Source organism: Nymphalis io, chromosome 30, assembly GCF_905147045.1.
Source record: "Nymphalis io chromosome 30, ilAglIoxx1.1, whole genome shotgun sequence".
NCBI classification, from domain to species: Eukaryota; Metazoa; Arthropoda; class Insecta; order Lepidoptera; family Nymphalidae; genus Nymphalis; species Nymphalis io.
In genome coordinates, this window is record NC_065917.1 from 6,545,231 (window position 1) to 6,563,943 (window position 18,713).

The following is an 18,713-nucleotide window of genomic DNA, read 5'->3' on the forward strand; positions in this document are numbered from 1 at the left end:
ATTATATATTGAATAAAAAACAATGATTGCTAACATCACTCAAATCATCTATATAATTTGTGTTGAGTAATAAACCTTATTAATTTGTTTTTCAATGTTAAATATAAATTTAAAACATTTTTTTAACGCTGGAAAAACACATTACGCGTTATAACTTAAGAATTAGAAACTTAAAAATTAGAAACTTTAAATGTTACCGGAAACGCCTTGAAAATGTTTCAATCTTATTTACATAACAGATTACAAATTGTAAAAATGGATACAAGGGTCTATTTTAGGTCATTTACTATTCTTAATTTATATTAATAACATACAGGAAACAGGACTACTAGGACATCTAACCCTCTACGCAGATGACACCTGTCTTCTATTTTGAACACTCCATACACGACCTTATCTCACAAGCCCAATGGGATTTAAACAAGTTAATTTCATGGTTCCGATATTAACAATTAATATTTCTAAAACATACTATTTAATATTTAAAGCTAAAAACAAGATAATTCCGCAGTTTGACCCTCTTACGATTAATGATATACCTTTACAGCAAAAAACCAGTGAAAGTTATCTTGGCCTCAAAATAGATAGTGCTAACATGGGCTGTACATATAGATCACATAAAAAGAAAAATTTCGACTCTAATTGGACAACTTCGTAACATAGTCACATGTATTCCCTACAAATTACGTCATACAATCAACAATGCTTTAGTAAAACCCCATTTATTGTATTTAATTGAGATCCGGGGAGGTGCTACGAAAACTAAATTGTCAGACATAAAAATTGCTCAAAACAAAATTATAAAAATGATTTTTAACTATCCATTTTTAACACCTACAAATAAACTTTATAAAACATGTGTTTATATTGAAAAAACCTTAAACAAAGCTATACATACTGACATATCCTTTAAAAAAATGAAAGAAACATCTAGATGCACCAGTTTTACCCAAAACTGAAACTAATTACGGCAAAAAAAGTATAACTTTTGAAGGCGCACAATTGTACTTTTGTACGATTGTAAATACCCTCACTTATAAAAAATGTAAACTCACTTACCTCATTCAAAATAAAACTAGCTAATTATATTATGAACATCTTTTGACAATAAAATGAGTTAGGTGGGTAAAAACTATTTTTTAATTCCTAATATAAGGATATACATACATGAACAATCAGCGGAAACGTTTTTGTAACTTTTTTGTATTTATTGTTATTTAACTTAATTAATTAATCAGCCTATTTTTTATTGTATTTTTGTCTTGTTCTTGTTTTATTTTTATTTATCTCATTTATTTTAGTTCAATTTGTAATTAAATTTGTAACTGTGTAAATTTCGTAATTATTACTTAAGATGGAATGGCGAATTTAATTGTACACACCATGTAACCTCTGTTCTCAAGTAAGTGACTATAATATGTCTTATATAATATAAATAAGAATCTGCGAATGAATGAAGATCGCCAGCGTGGAAAAACTATTTTACTTGGCGCGAGACCGCAAAAAATTTGCTGAGCTGACGGCCATTCTCCAGTAGTGGAGAGGCAGAAGAAGAAGAGAATAAATGTCTTTAAACCTAAGTCACAGATAATGTAGACTCATAACATGAGAAGTTTAATAACTGAGACTTGAACTTACCTTACCAGCTAACTGGTGGTAGGGCTTTGTGCAAGCTCGTCTGGGTAGGTACCACCCACTCATCAGATATTCTACCGCAAAACAGCAATACTTGATATTGTTGTGTTCCGGTTTGAAGGGTGAGTGAGCCAGTGTAATTACAGGCACAAGGGACATAAAATCTTAGTTCCCAAGGTTGGTGGCACATTGGCTATAAGCGATGGTTGACATTTCTTACAATGCAAATGTCTAAGGGCGTTTGGTGACCACTTACCATCAGGTGGCCCATATGCTCGTCCACCTTCCTATTCTATAAAAAAAAAAAAAAAAATATTGTGCATTAAAATTAATATTGACAAAACAATATATGGTTCATTTATTCCTTATTTTGACACTTACATCATTAGTATTTTAATAATAAATCCTTGTAAATTTTGATTAAGTAATATTTAGTTACACAATTAATTATATCTTTTTTTTCTGATGGTTTGTATCTTTCTGTGAGATTTGAGATTCGAACAAAGAACAGAACATTGTATAACTCGTTTCATTTAAACAATATTTAAAAGTAAAACTGTAAATAGCTAGCCGTAAGTAATGTACAAAAATTATCTCTCGCTACAAAGAGTCATGTTTTTCTAGGAATTTTACAACCCAATAAATTATGGAATTAATGATGACTAAAAAAAAAAAACATTGTTTATCGGATAAGTACTTGTACATTTTTTACTTGAAGGTAGGTAGATAACCACCACCCACTCACTATATATTCTAACGCTTATATGTTCCATAGCAGCAATGCTTAGTATTGTTGTGGTCTGGATTTAAAGGGCGAGTGAACCAATGTTATAAGCGACATAACATCTTAGTTCCCAAGGCACCAACCTATTGGCGCCCATTGACGATGTAAGAGATGGTTTTCTTACAGTACCAATGTCTATGGGCGGTGGTGACTACTTAACAGGTGGACCACTTGACAGTATTTTTACCAAGAGTTCGTAGTCTGCCAGTTAAAGATCATGATATATCACCTCTTTTGAGAATACCAGTCCGGCGGTCTATTGGGTTCGCCGACAGTTTTCAGAGCCCGCGAGACTGACATCCAGTTTTGATCGCCGCTTCGCACTACAGCTGATGCGAGGCATAATTGTTCTCGAACATTCCATGTATCCAGTGGCACCCGTTTTAATTGTAAGCGTTCTTGTACCGAACTCATTTTAAATAGTGATTAAGCTTTGTAAATAATAAAATAAAAACATTGCTTACCATTAGCAATATGACATTAGACAATAACAGTCACAGATTATAACGAGCTGATAGATACAAATACATTTTGTAATTGACAGCTTCAAGTGAGTGTTGTCCACAGCAAAAAATTAAATTAGTATTTTTCACCTTCCATTTTTATGCACTGCATAATTGTTGATCGAAGACTGTATACAATTTTGATTAATATATCGTTATGTTTAAATTATTTCACTTGACTATTTATATCCACTTTAATGGCATGCACTACGTAAACCACCGTGTGTGTGTACTATTAATAACCACCCGTAAGAAAAAACCGCTTGTTTCTAGTTACTCAATTGAAAATAAAATATTACAAAAGTTATACCAAATTAAAGACTTAGGAATTACTATTGACGGGCGTCTAACCTTTGTAACTCACGTTGATAACATAGTTGTTAAAGCTGCTCAAAATCTTGGTTTCTACAAGCGGAACACTCAAGGCTTTTCAGGAAAAATTAAAATACTCTTGTACAATTCATTAGTGAAAAGGATTTTTCACACAGACAGTTATACTAAGAACGTTTGGCAAAATTTAATATTTCTCTTCGAAGTAGGCACGAATTATTAGAACTTAAATTCCTACAATTAATTGAGAGAATAATATCAGTTGCGTCTAGGGCACACATAAGTACTCACACCCACAAAATATTTCATACTTCTCGCGTAAAGTTTCATATTGGTAAACAAGCTCCCTTAGTACGGTTGTGTAATAAATATAACAATATCGTAAAATCAATTCCGGACATTGACATTTTTTATGAATCTCCCTCAATCTTTAGAAAAAAGTTACTTAATTATTATAAAATGCATGATTAGTTTTAATTAATACTTTTAATTATGATTTCGCCGATTGATTTTTTATTATAGCAATGACATTATTTATTATTTAATTTTGTAATTTTTAAAAATTACTGATGATTTTTCGTTACTATTAATAAGAATGTGATTAGATTGAATCTGGAAGTGCTATGTATACTTGCAATTGACATGCATATTAGATATACTATTATTGTTTTATAATTATTTTTTTCAATGCTTTATATGTATGTTGTAAGTGTGCTATTACAAATAAATAAAACAACTAGTGTTTCATGTATAACGTTATATCCTAACTATAATACTGTATCGAATTACTGTTGATGAAAATTCCTGCGTTCAGCTAGGTCGGGTATTTTTTTTAGATAATCATCAGAATTTAGTACCTATCAATATTTTCCCCTTCTCCCCTAACGTAAGCATTGAGAGTTAAATTAAAATTATTCAAAAATGCGTAGTTTTATCATGGTTGTACGACTTTGTACAAGCCCTTCTGGGTAGGTACCACCCACTCATCAAATATTCTGCCACCTTTGCATTCCGTAGCAGCAATACTTAATTTTGTTGTGTTCCGGGTTTAAGGGTAAGTGACGTAGTGTGACTGAAGGCACAAAAGAGATTATACTCGTGTTTTGTACTCTTAGATTAGCAAGAAGTTGAGTTTACTTGTAGTTCACCCGACGGTGGCGCCATCTGCACTGATTTTGAGATTTATTTATTTTTTGTTCCTGTCAATCGTCATAACGGCCTTACATCATTCAGATTTCAGTGCTCCGCCACTGCACACTTCAAAATTGTTTGGTGACGCTCATTTCTTTTTTGCTAAAGGTTATATAAAATGGGCAAGCGCAATCCAGATAGTACTCAAACTTGGAATGTAATGCGAAAAAAGGTTCCCGAATTTTGATGCGTGTCCAGAGAAGAAAGGATCGTCAGGTTTCAACATCAGACTCGACTCTTCAAGTTCTTCCTCGTCATCTGATTCTTCGGTTGAGCAAGGACTAAGAGAACCCTCAATGCAGCCGCCAGTGCCGTTATCCATAGAGGATTGGTAATTTTTTAACTACCCACATATCATTTTTTTTAATTCTTGATAAATAATATAATGCGAATGATAAAACCCACTTTTGTAAACGTGTTGCGGGCAATCTCTGGGAATCTCATACACAAAAATTATGTGGATCACCATAACGGCAATGCGGTTACCCCTGGGGGATATCACTTTGCTTGCTGACCTTAACGTTCTTACATTTATAATACGGTTAAATTAGTATGTGGTAACGCGGGTATTCTTTGGGAATACCACACTTACCGGTAACACTTACCTACGACGTTGTCGTGGACAATCATTGCGATTGTTTCTTTACTAATAAAGCGTATAAAAAATTCAAGTTAATAATACCAATGCGAGTACTCATTGGGATTACTACTTTGCTATTAACACCTTAACATTTTACTATTATAAAATGCGGGCATTTTTTGGGAATATCACGTTATTACTTCACGTCACACTTACAATGGAATTTACATTCCAGACGTGCCAATCCAAACAAGCAAGACCGCTGTACCACTGGCAGCTACGGGCAGCTATATTGAGCCCCAGCCGTCTCCGAATACTGACACCGAGCAGCAGCTGTATACGATTGCTGCCACCGAAATACAACCCATAACCAACGCTGCCACTGCTACGCTTCTTCTTCGAATGAACTACTAGAAATTTTAGGCGATGACTCATCTCAATCGAAATCTAACAGCAACAATATACAATCTGATCTTGCTGTACGGCTTCAACTTATAGCTACCTCTGGCTTATCCAAGGAAGCGCGTAAGGTTCTTTTGAACACGTATTTAGCAACAGCAAACTGCGTGCTTATTAGTGCACCAACGCTTAACACAGAAGTTAAAAACAAAATATATTTGTTTTTGCTTCATACATAAGGTCTGCTGATGTGCGAGACGTGTCCACCCAGACATTGAGTGGGAACGTTCTGATAATACATACCAAAATATAGTGAAAGTTTTTGAGTTTCCGGATATAGACATATTTGCAAGTAGGATCAATAAAAAGTGCAAAAAATATATATCTTGGCACCGCGACCCAGATGCATTGGTTATAGATGCTTTTATGATCTTATGATCGAACTTCTACTTTAATAGCTTTCCTCCCCGTTACATTAATTCTGAAAGCACTAAGAAAAGTTATTATTTTTTTTATTTTTTTTTTATATTCGCCGGGAGGGCAAATGACTCTACTCCACCTGATGGTAAGTGGTAGTAGAGTCCAAACGCGACGACGGCCAGTATAGACGGGAAAAACGTTCTGCACTAGCCGCCTTCGCCTTGCCGGCCCGCAAGATGCCTCTTCACGCCTCGTTTGAAGGAACCCGGGTTGTAAGAGGAGGGGAACACGTGAGCTGGTAAGGAATTCCATTTTTTGGAAGTGCGACAAAGAAAGGAGTTGCCAAATTTCTTTATTCGCGATGGAATTGATGTCACAGTTAGGCGGTGACATCGAGAACTAGCTCGCGTGGACTTAAGAAGGAAGGGAGAAGCAGGAAATAGAGAGAAATTATAATTCCTCAGAGCACTCGCCGTGATACAGTCGATAGAAAGCGCTCAGTGCTGCTATCTCACGACGCAATTGTAAAGGTTCAAGGGTGTTTGTGACCTTTACGTCGCCAATAATGCGTACGGCACGTCGCTGCAACCGGTCCAAGGCCTCAAGTAGGTACTTAGCAGAGCCATCCCAAAGGTGCGAGCAATATTCCACGCAAGACCGTACCTGTGTTTTGTACAGCAGGCACAGTTGTTGTGGCGTGAAAAAAAAGAAATGACAATGCTAAATGACAATGCTACAGGTATAATGGTGGTACCTTTATGGCCTACGCAACCATGGTACCCGCAATTTAGATATCTTCTAAGAGCCTTTAGTATTTCCGCCTTGTCAAAATCTGATCATTTCTCATTACAGCAATCGAGACGTTCATCGCAAAGTTACCCTGGTTGCCGGGATATTATCATGACAGCGTTCATAAAAAAACCCTTATCGTCAATATCTATAAAGTTAGTAACTTTGTTAGCGCCTTCAAACGCTCATAAAGTACAGACACTTTCAAAGATTAACGTGAGCAACATAGAACTCTTTCCTAGTCATATTAATACTAAAACTCCTGACCTTAGAAAGACGTCCCGTCTTGGAGCTAATCAGCCCGAAGTAACTATACCGTTCTTTCATGAAAGGCCTGCAATATGCCCTGCTTAAACATAGCTTTGCTATCTTGAGTTAACTGAATCGTTGCGAATGAACCACAATCTATTTATTAGCTTTAAAAAGCCTTTAAATAGCCTCTCAGACTCTAAGCCGCTGGATCAAAGAAACTTGGTATTTGTGGCATAGATGTGTCTGTATTAACAGCACATAGTACAGGACACACATGTACTTCTAGAACATATAAAGTGGGGTTAAATTTAGATTTAATCAAAAAAATAACAGGCTGGAGTAATCATAAAACATTTGGTAAATTTTACAATCGAAATATATTTGATTCTGAAAATCAGAGTGATTGTTTTGCTAGATGCGTTCTGAAAAATAATTCAAATTTATAATTAAAATAAAAAGTACAAAATACACATTACAAATTTAAAGCAGAAACACGCCGTCTAAAAGATTGTGCTGTGGCATTGTATTCAAGACGCTGGCACTGTTGCCTCTCTGCACCGCTAGACTCAGAATTTATAATTATTTTTTATCAATATAGATAATTTATAGATTGATGGAACTAAATTTTATAATGTGGAATCAATAAACAGCTTTTTAAGTTCTTGTTGATACTTTCTCTTAACATCTACAAGTAAACTCAACTTCTTGCTAATCGAAGAGTACAAAACAAGAGTATAATGACGATTGAACAAACTTACAATGTGAAGTTCTATCATAATTATACGAGGGTTTTTGTATGAATTAGATTTGCATCCCACCCTACCCTAACTCCTTTCGCACTGGTAGTAAAAACATCAACATAAGATTACTTCTCCAAACTAAATGATAATAGGCCTTTATGACGGTTGACAGAAACAAATATAAACTCAAAATCAGTGCAGATGGCGCCACCGTAGGGTGGACTACAAGTAAACTCAGCTTCTTGCTAATCTAATTCGTACAAAACCTCAACTCCGTTCTTTGTCGCACTTCCAAAAAATGGAATTCCTTACCAGCTCACGTGTTCTTCTCCTCTTACAACACGGGTTCCTTGAAACGAGTCGTGAAGAGGCATCTTGCGGGCCGGCAAGGCGGGGGCGGCTAGTGCAGAACATTCTTCCCGACTTTACTGGCCATCGTCGCGTTTGGACTCTACTACCACTTACCATCAGGTGGAGTCATTTGCCCTCCCGGCAAATATAAAAAAAAACCCTCGTACAATTATGATAGAACTTCACTTGGTAACTTTTATTTAATCATCAATAACATCTTAGTCCCCAAGGTTGGTGGCGCTTTGGCTTTGTGAGAAATGGTTAACATTTCTTACAATTTCAATGTATATGGACGGTAGTAGTTCTATTCGTCGTTGACCGTAAGAAATATAATAAAGGTTAAAATGAAATAAGTAGAAATATTAAATTATCTTTATTTATTTCAATTGATAACAAAACAAGCTCCATAAAAATTATACTTTATCCTCGTAACAATATTTATTTAAAAAAAAAGTTCACATTTTATGCAACATCTTCGTTTGAATTTATAAATTACATAATTATAATCTATATTTAAAAAATAAAATCTATTCTTTGATGACGACAAATAATTAAATAATAAATGTGACGTTTACTTGCAATTCCTAAAAACTATTGAAACAATAAACAAAACTTATACCAGAAGACAAGGCGCGTTTCGGAAAAGGCCATATAACAGCGACCCTCAAATTTTTTTTTATAGGGGGCTTGTTGCCCAATGTGTCGCGGACCACAAACATAAAAATATTTAGATAATGACTTCTTAGGTTTCGGGATTATTACAAATAAAATTAACCAACTATGAACGGATTTATCGCGTATATTTTAATACTTTTTTATCATTTCATGACTTTCAAACACTAGTGCCAATGTGGGCCAACCACAAAACAAAAAACCACGGCGCACACGTTAATTGTAGCTTGCGCTTTAGAAGCCCGCTTTAATTAGACTAATAAGCGCAGACAAATAAGAAATAAACACAATCGCTAGAGCCGTTTCCGAAACAAGCGAAATGAATAAATAGAATTGTTCATTTCATTATAATATTACCGGCTTTAGCCCTGACTGCGTACGTGTGAAATATATTATTGAATTTATTATTTTCTTAAAAAAAAAAACTGGAGATGGATCGCGTCAAGCATCCAATTTAAACCATCCGGGAATCCACGCAAACGACGACAATCTTTTTTTTTCTTCTAAAATTATTCAATCCTTTTGTAGTTCAGTGATATCACACACGTATTGAAGTATTATACATACTTAAATAAAATGAATAGGAACGACTTTGTGATTTCATCATGAAATCAGTGAATGGTTCGAGAAAATTTCGGTACTGGCCATTCAGAAAATAATGGTGGGTCGTAATTTATATTTGCTATAGAAATTAAAAGTATAATTGGTATTTTTTTTTTTACTTTTTTTTTAAAGTAATCATTTGACTAAGTTATATTATTAATTTAATATTAATTAATATTAACTTTATAAAGATTGTCAGAAAATAAAAAGATTTCTTTTAAATATATCCGATTATTATATTATTTATAATTAACGCAACCGTATCACATATTACAAAACAAAGTTCATCGCCGCGTCTGTCCACGATACACTTATATACTACGAATTTTCATACGGTTTGGTTCGAGTGATTCTTGAGGACTTAATCTTGGCATTGCTACCGGGCGATGGTTAAAACAATATTTAAATGTTTTACGATATATGTACATAAATGTTTTTCACAGTGGAATTTCGACGCCTACGTACGAAGCGCTTTGAGTCTACTACATTCATCATTCGCACTGCGAAACTTTGGAATGCTTTGCCTGAGTCCGTATTTTCCGATAGGTACAATGTTGGTGTCTTCAAATCCAGAGTGAACAGGTTTCTTATAGGCAAGCATGCTACATCTTAGACCGTGCCGATGCTTAACATCAGGCAAGTCAACGGTCAAACGCTGGCCTATTAATAGTAAAAAAAAAATGTTATTTAGAGCCGTGCGGGACCGGTAGCAAGTTCATCTATATATGGCGACGTGAATAGGAAACTTACCATTTTTTAAACCCCGACGCAAAACGAGGGGTGTTGTAAGTCTGACGTGTGTGTCTGTATCTCTGTTTGAGCTCTTTTAGCTCTCGAACGGATGAACCGATTTTCATTTAGTTGCTTTAGTTTGAAAGATTTCTAAGTCGAAAGTGTTTTAGGTTATGTTTGAAGAAAATTGATTCAGCTGTTTAATAGTTATAGGGGATGGAAAAGGGGATGAGTAAACGATAGTAAGAGAATATATCCAAGTGGGGTATCAAATGAAAGGATTTGATTTGTGTATTAAAAAACTGAAGAGGTATGAAGAGGGAGGGGGTAGTTATTGTGTCGGGGCTTTATTAAACTTTTAATTTAAGTTTTATAAGTATATTGCATACACGCGGGGTCGTGAGATTTACGATATAATTACGCCTTTAAACTTAAAATATGTTTTTTACTGTTACAGTGCGACATCTCACACTGATTACCGACATGATCGAAGCACACTGCACAGTAAATATTGTCAGTAGAAACGATTAATCTATTTTCTTGTAAAAACGTTTCATATTTAACCATATGACTGGCGCCTTCGAGGTGCGTTTTGATATTCGCATCACTCTTAGACAATTCCACATTGCATATTTTACACACGAGAACGCCTATAGTTTTAGTTTTGGCTAATAGATGATGTATTGGTTCCGGTTCATTACTTATATTTTCTCCATTTTTTACATCGATTCCTAATTTCTCCAAATTCTTCATATGAGGTCTACCCGTGTTGTGCATTTTTATATTATTACAATTATTGGGGACTTTAACTTTACAAATGCGACAATAATAGTAATTTGGATCAGATTTTTCTTTCAGTTCAATTTTAACTTTACTTTCTGTGTCTGGTTCGACAGCCACCCGATTATTTTCACTTGGTTTATTTATACTATTTGTGACTGGTTCAATAATTCCAGTAACGTTTTTTAATGGTTCGACATTTTTACAAACATTTGCAGCTGGTTTGACCGTATTGCAGACATTTGCATCAACTGTTACATTGTTTGCACCAACCGTTTCATTTATTTCATCGACCGTACCAATCTTTGCTTCTGCATCGATATTCGATAGAAGTTTGTGGTCTTTCGATTCTATGTGTAAATACTCGTTTTTAAACAAGATATACGCGTCACAATTGCTACAGTAAAATGTCATTTTATCTTTCATTTCCATATTGTTTATATTTAAAAGCTTATTGTAATTGTAAACGTGTTTCGTATCGCTGAAGTGTTTTTCTATATCAACAAAGTGATTTTTGACGTCAACTCCGCATATTTTACACTGAAATACGTTTACGTTTACAATTTTGAGTAAATAATGCTTATCAGACATAGTATTTAGTATGTGTTTCATTGTGTTTTTGTGTTTTTTAATTTTCCTTTTACTTATCGATACGTTGCATTCGTAGCAAAAATGTTTTCCGAGTATATCATTACTCGGTCTGTCGTTTGTTTTAGCATCGTTTATTTTATTAACATTAGTTTCGTTATAGGGAACTATTAAATCATCTGCTCGCGATATATTTTGAGTGTTGCCTTTTAAAGAATCACTGTACAAAAAATTTGGTTCGATATTTTTTTCTTTTACGTTTAAATAGCCGTTTTTGTTGCAATTGTCATCACTTTCATTTAATTTATCGGTTATTAATAAGAGTTTCAAATTGTCATGGTGTTCTGTGTTACATAATAAGTGTACATCGCTATTTTCAATGATCATATTACATACCAAACAGTGTCTACACGAATCAGTAACCTGAAAACAAAATAAATATGAAAGAAAATTAAACATACTACACAATTGCGCGGTACGTACTACAGTGCACAAGCGTTCGCACAACCATGGATAGATGCATTCTCTATCCCCTCTATCTATCAAGAAAGATTAGCCAATTGTGCGGTACATATGCACAAGCATTCGCATAAACGTAGATGCACTCTGTACCCCTCACGACTTGAACGCAGGACCAGGCTTTAGGTGCTTGTATACTTAAGCTACCAATGTGAATCTTCGCAAGGAAATCCTAAGATTTTTTTACTGAACCAGCCTGGTGTTTGAGCCCAGAATCGGGATCTGCGGCCTTATGTTTAGCCATTGGACCAACGAGACAGTAAGCCTTATTTAAGAAATTTATTTTTACTTTATTTCTTTCATTATTATTTAAGATGCTTAGTGTCATTTTTGCATGTCGTGGTTACCTTAAGTATGGCAACTTTTACCCTTAGATTTATTAGTTTGTAAACTTTTAATTTGTAATTATTACTGTATGCCATGTTGGTGATCCTAAATAAATAAATAAAACTACATACAAATTACCTTTGTTACTCACAAGGTTGAATGAATAACAGGAAAATTTTCTAAAATATTATTTACCATTTATAAATGGCCTTGATGTGTTAAATATTTCAAAATTATTTAATTACTGACAACAAAAAATACTTGTTTATTAATTTTAAAGTCGTATTTTAGTTTTTCCATATCACGTTGTGAAATTAGTTGAAATTGTTATCTGTATTGGAAAAGTATAGTGCTCTTAGGCAGCCATTCTAACCGGAAAATATCTAGCTCAGCAATAGACATACTGCACATGTGTGAACACTGAGCATAGGTGAACTCACCCTTATTCTCGTGACCAAACGGAACAACCATCTAACACATCTATATGCTAAGGAACAACGGCTTAAACGTGCTGTTTTAAGGGTATGTGATGAGGGGTGTTCTGTTAACAAATATCAAATCAAGATTTGGAGAAATTTTCACAAAAATCAAATCAAGATGGCATTTAGTCCTTAAGTTCTTTACTTGGTAGGGCTTTGTGAAACCTGGCCTCACCCACTCATTACAAATTCTACCATCAAACAGCAAAGCTCAGTAGTGTTATGTTTCGGTTTGAAGGGTGAGAGTCAATGAAACTGTATGCACAAGGGACATAACATCTCACAAAGTTGGTGGCACATTGGGGATGTAAGGCACGGTTAATATTTCTTACAGCGCCAGTTTCTTTCGGTGGTGACTACCATCGAGTGGTATATGGCTATTTGTAAGTCCCTCTACCTATTTTATGTCAAAAAAAACCTGAAAATCTTACCTCTCGAATACAATGCTTGTCTTTCAACGGTAGGCTCACCATCTTCGTATGACCATCGCTCAATATATGCTCATTAAAAGATGTCACATCGAAAATATATTTGCATAACATACACTGGATGAATTTCTTACCAAGTTTCTTTAACGCGTGAAAATTTTCTTCACAAACTTTAACTACACTGCCGTCGATAGCTTCAATTTCGACGTAATCACAGTTTCCTTTGAAAAACATCGGTTTCGTATTAAACTTATTGTTTAACAACGTCAAATAATCTTTCAAATTTATTTTACATTTTATGTTATCAGCTGTAGTGACCGGCTGAACATTTTTAATTTCTTTATCATCTAATTGTTTTGCTGACGTTTTTGGTGAATAATTTGTAACGACTTTAAATTCATTATCTGTTTCAACTTTTATGTCCGTTTTTATATCTTGCGTATCTGTTACGTCAAGTTTATCGTCATTCGTATACAAATGGAGGAAATCGCTCAAGAACCTTTCGAATACAACTGAATTTTTATGTGGTACTGATTTCTTGTGAGAAATTTCATCTTGACGATCAACGATCACGGAACATTCGAGACAATAATACGTGGACGGATTTCTTTCGTTATTTATTGAATCGGTACTGTCATGTCTTGTCATGTATAATTGGAGGCGCTTTAAAGCGACATCTGCTATTTTTATATTGAATCTGTGTTTGAAACTCTTCGTATGTTCGTTCATATATACTGTTGGCACATCCAAGTCACAAATATGACATGTTACTGATTCGATCACAATGTTTTTTTTATCTGTTGACAATAAATTTGGAGTTATGTTAACTTTACTGGGTGATAGGGCTTTTGTAGCCCCGATAGACACCTCACGCTCACCATATTTTCCCGCCATACAGATATAATTAGTATTGTTGGGTTCCGGTTTGAAGAAAGTGTGAACAGGCACATTTTTTTATTTTTTTTTTATAGAATAGGAAGGCGGACGAGCATATGGGCCACCTGATGGTAAGTGGTCACCAACGCTCTTAGACATTGGCATTGTAAGAAATGTCAACCATCGCTTACATATCCAATGCGCCACCAACCTTGGGAACTAAGATTTTATGTCCCTTGTGCCTGTAATTACACTGGCTCGCTCACCCTTCAAACCGGAACACAACAATATCAAGTATTGCTGTTTTGCGGTAGAATATCTGATGAGTGGGTGGTACCTACCCAGACGATCTTGCACAAAGCCCTACCACCAGTAATGGGACATAACATCTTAGTTCTCAAGATTGGTGACGCATTGACAATGTAAGGATTCATTAATATTTCTTACAGCGTCATGTCTATAAGCGGTTGTGACCACTTATCATCAGGGGGGTCATAAGGTCGTCCATCTAAATAGGTCAGAAAAAAAACTAAAAAACGTTAGCGAAGTATATTATAGTAATGTAACCAGTAAATTTTTCACTGCTGGGCAAAGCGCAAAGGCAATCGGTGGAGTTTGGTTTTGGTAAAGCTTGATTTAACTACTGAACTATCTCAGTTGAATAATATATTCAATTATTCGGGACCACCTTTGTGCTACACTGACACATCAAAATCGGTAACTAACTTTCGAATTTACAATACAAGTTTTCGCTCGCGGCTTTGCCTACGGGTTAGGGTGGAGGAAAGATGTGAAAAGATTATCTTTATGATCTTCCTTGGGATTCAAGCTTGCTTCATACCAAATTTCATCAAATACGGTTCAGTGGTTTAGCCGTAACAGACAGAAATACAGACAGAGTTACTTCCGCATTTATAATAAATTTAAATCGCATATTAAGAAAACTTTGACTAATAAGTCGTATTCTCGACAAAGGATTACATAGTGTCGTTAATTTTTCAGTCTGTGTGGAACCGACTTAATAATAATAAATTCAATTGTTAATGACAATTGAATTTATATAACTTTATTAACGGAAATAAGTAACTACCAAGTTTGTTGCCGGTTCTTGTCGGTAGAATTTACACTGCGAACCGACAGTAGCTTTAAATTTAATAAAATCTTCTTAACTCATACAAAAATACTCTCAAGAGCCTACTTGCATAAAGTATATTTTAACTATAAGAACAAACTCTTAAACTCATCGCCGAAAACGGTCATGAAATGTCGGAGAGTGATATGCGATATTGACCATTATAATCATAACATTTCAAGGATACACGCGTCAAAATAGTACATCACCGTCAATCAGGATACAGCCATTTTAATTAAAAAAAATTTGAACCTTACCCATTGGTTGCAAATGTTCGTTTGTTTTAATAACAAATTCGTAATATTCATTATTTCTCAAATCCAAGTTGCTTTTAGTCCAAAGCGGAACGACCTTCTCATGAGCGTGATTGTAACTTGTTGGCAATAGATTTATATCCAACGCGTCCAGCGATATCACGTAAACATCGTTTTTTGATTCCATTATTCTGCAACATAATATAAATATATTTAGTATAACACTGACATAGCTGTCAGCTCAACTTTAATTAAACCAGTGTCGTTGCATCTTAAGCACCCGCTGCGGATACCAAATTTGCCGCCTTCTTATTTGGAATTGATTATAAAAGATTTGGGTCAAAGTTGCATTTTGTTTATATATAAACTACATATTCATACAATTCATTGATAATATTGCATATTATTGGTAAACATTTTTTTTGTTAAATGTGGCCCCCGCCAGTGCTGACCGCATCCTCCCCCTCCCCACTAAGTAAATGATGTTATGTTCTGTGGTGAAAGAAAATATTGCCATGTGTGTGTATACCCACCAACCCACAGTGCAACAATAAGGTGAAAGAACCACTTAACCTTATTTTTGAGAACTTTTCCTAGTAATGAAAATAATGTCCCATTCCCTATATATATATATATGTATGTATATATATACATATATATATATATATGGCCATCTGATCCCAAACTAAGCAGATCTCGTACTATGGAAACCAGACAACTGATATGTTCATCATCAGACATGTTCATGCACACAAATGTCTGCCCTGTGTGGGAATCAAACCCAAAACCTTGAGCGTGAAAGGCAAATATCTACCAACCACGCCAACCGGCTATAGTATAGGCTAGAATAGTAATGGACTTATTTACTGTGCTTTATAAAAGTTCTAGATATAGTCTATTCCCATCGCAGAAGGAGTAACAAAAACAAATCTTATATTTTAATATAGCAAACGATTTCCAGATAACTCCACTATATTACGCACTACAAACAATTCTTGGTTAATATATTGAATATCACTATTCGTAATAACTACTTAATTCCTTAACTTTAATTTCACATCCAAATTTTCAATAATAATTGCCTACATTTAAAACAACATTTATCGATGAAGTAATGACCTTCACAGCCTAATCTTTAAAATCTTAAACTTTCAAAATGAAGATAAACGGTTACTGTGCATTGACCGTTCAAATAAAGAAAAACAGAAAGTGAAAAAATTTTACAGTATCTATGATAAAACTTCTGACCTTAACAAATTCTTAATGTAAGTTGAGAACTCAGAAATGAAATCATATTAAATCATTTTTATAACAACGGTTGTATATTTATTTAACCTACAAACCATATAACATATCTATAAAAATATAGAAAAACAATGAAACATTTTCCTTACTTTATCATTCATTTATTAAACAGCTCAATCAGTAATTTGTTCATCACTAGTTGAACTCAAATGTCATATCAATTGAAGGTCAAAGTTGTTTATTTTTTTTATTGGAATAGACTATAAATGTATATGTTTTGAATAATATTATTGTTGAAATTTAAATTTGGAACCCTGGTGAAGAAACCACCTATAGTGATCTACAATATACTGATAATAGACAGACAAAGGAATATAGAACTCCATGAAGACAAATAAAACCCCCTCAAGGAAGTCAACTGGCATAAATTCAAAAAAATGAAGAAGTCAGCTTATATTTATTAATACCATATTCCAATCAATTCATAATCCTAAAACATAGATTGTGTTGGTGTGTAATGAAAAAATTTATGCACATTAAAATAAACCATAATATAAATTAAAGACAAAATTTCAGCAAGAGTACATAAGAAGTCTGAGAGAAATATAACAAATAAAAAATTATAATAGAATTTTAATAAGACTAGCACATGCACAACTGGACAATCTTATAACTGTTAATTTAATAAATTAACATTGTTCAATATGATAGTTTTTTTTTTATATTATTGGTAGGCAGACGAATATCTGGGCCACCAGTTGGTAAGTGGTCACCAATACCCATAAACAAGAGCATTGTAAGAAATGTTAACCATCCCCTACATTGCCAATGTGGCACCTTGGGAACTAAGATGTTATGTCCCTTGTGCCTGTAATTACACTGGCTCACTCACCCTACAAACCGGAACACAACAATACCAAGTACTTCTGTTTTGCAGTAGAATATCTGATGAGTGGGTGATACCTAGCCAGACAAGCTTTCACAAAGCTCTACCACCAGTAGAATTTTATGTGAATTAATAAATATTTCTTATTCAAAGGTCATGTTTTAATATTATGCAAGTAGCTTAGACATTGTTGGAAGCATGTAATAACTTAAATAATTGAATAATCATATTATTTGCCATGTGTGTGGAATGATATGCTCTTGCACTGGATAAATCATATTTGTATAATAATATCTGTTTATATTAAAATAAATTTGCAAGAGCTAAATGGGAACCAACCACATAACCCTTCATGTGTGCATTTTATATAAGAGACAAGGAGACCTCGTCTTCAACACTATTATTAATTATTCTAAAGAACAATGAAATAACTCAAAAACATATTTTTTACCTATTTTTATTAATTTTATGTATATATAGAGAAAAGATATATTAAATAAGTACATTATAATTTCACTCTCCATTATAACAACAATAAAAAACTATCAACAACAATATATATATTATTATAATAGTAAGTTAGTTAGTCTAAGTATTAATAGCACCATTAATTGAATATCATAAAAACACATACCTCAATGAAATATCACTTTAAAAAAGTTTTAAAACTGTTCGTTATCTTATACTCATACATATATAATTCTAAACTATACGATAGCTTATACAAGTACTCTTCAAGTAACAAAACATACACAGCGTATATACCTGCATACCTACTATATTATTCTCTTTGATAAAAAATAGCGATATTTATCTATATTCGATTATACGTCATCTATTAATGTAAAATGGTTATTCCCCATTTCACCAAATAGAGTTGTACCAAATGTGTGATAAAATCGACTTCATTCGACATTTTAATGAACCGATTTTTGATGGGAATATTATTTTCTTTTAAGCGTGGTTGTCCCATTCAAGAAATGATTGCTTTAGACAATTCTTATGTAATATTTAAATTACTCCATTTATTTTTATATAAAAAATAATTTCTATTTACAAGAAAAAAATATTTCCTTTTTTGTATCGACTTAAAAATTTATTAATTTTAAACGTAGAAATCAAATAATATGTTAAATGTTGTTTCAACCTAATAAAAATAGAATAAAATAGATAGATTTTTAATTTGATTGTTATAGAAATTTTGTAAAATATTCTTTC

At 33.7% G+C, this 18,713-nt stretch overlaps 2 protein-coding genes across 4 annotated transcripts in view; both read right to left on the reverse strand.

Moving 5' to 3' along the window:
* The window catches only part of LOC126779912 (bromodomain-containing protein 8-like), a 32,149-nt gene extending 29,229 nt beyond the window's left edge, over positions 1 to 2,920 (reverse strand). The window contains exon 1 of the mRNA XM_050504096.1: positions 2,649 to 2,920. Coding sequence (XP_050360053.1) covers positions 2,649 to 2,833 — 185 coding nt within the window. The 5' untranslated portion in view covers positions 2,834 to 2,920. The remainder of the gene's footprint in view (positions 1 to 2,648) is intronic.
* Positions 2,921 to 8,332: 5,412 nt separating this feature from the next.
* On the reverse strand, positions 8,333 to 18,253 carry LOC126779913 (uncharacterized). Of its 3 annotated transcripts, XR_007670418.1 has the most exons (5): positions 18,130 to 18,253; positions 15,368 to 15,555; positions 13,106 to 13,899; positions 10,000 to 11,772; positions 8,333 to 9,909 (listed from the first exon to the last, which is right to left on the reverse strand). XR_007670418.1 is itself a non-coding variant. In XM_050504098.1 (4 exons), exons 2-4 carry the CDS (start codon positions 15,549 to 15,551, stop codon positions 10,399 to 10,401), a joined length of 2,352 nt encoding a protein of 783 aa, XP_050360055.1. In that variant the 5' UTR covers positions 15,552 to 15,555; positions 18,130 to 18,253; the 3' UTR covers positions 8,333 to 10,398. The 3 variants fall into 3 exon arrangements, 2 of the variants coding, with proteins under 2 accessions (XP_050360055.1, XP_050360056.1); XM_050504098.1 differs by having other exon boundaries at positions 8,333 to 11,772; XM_050504099.1 differs by lacking the exon at positions 8,333 to 9,909 and having other exon boundaries at positions 11,656 to 11,772; positions 13,237 to 13,899.
* Between the last annotated feature and the right edge of the window lie 460 nt (positions 18,254 to 18,713).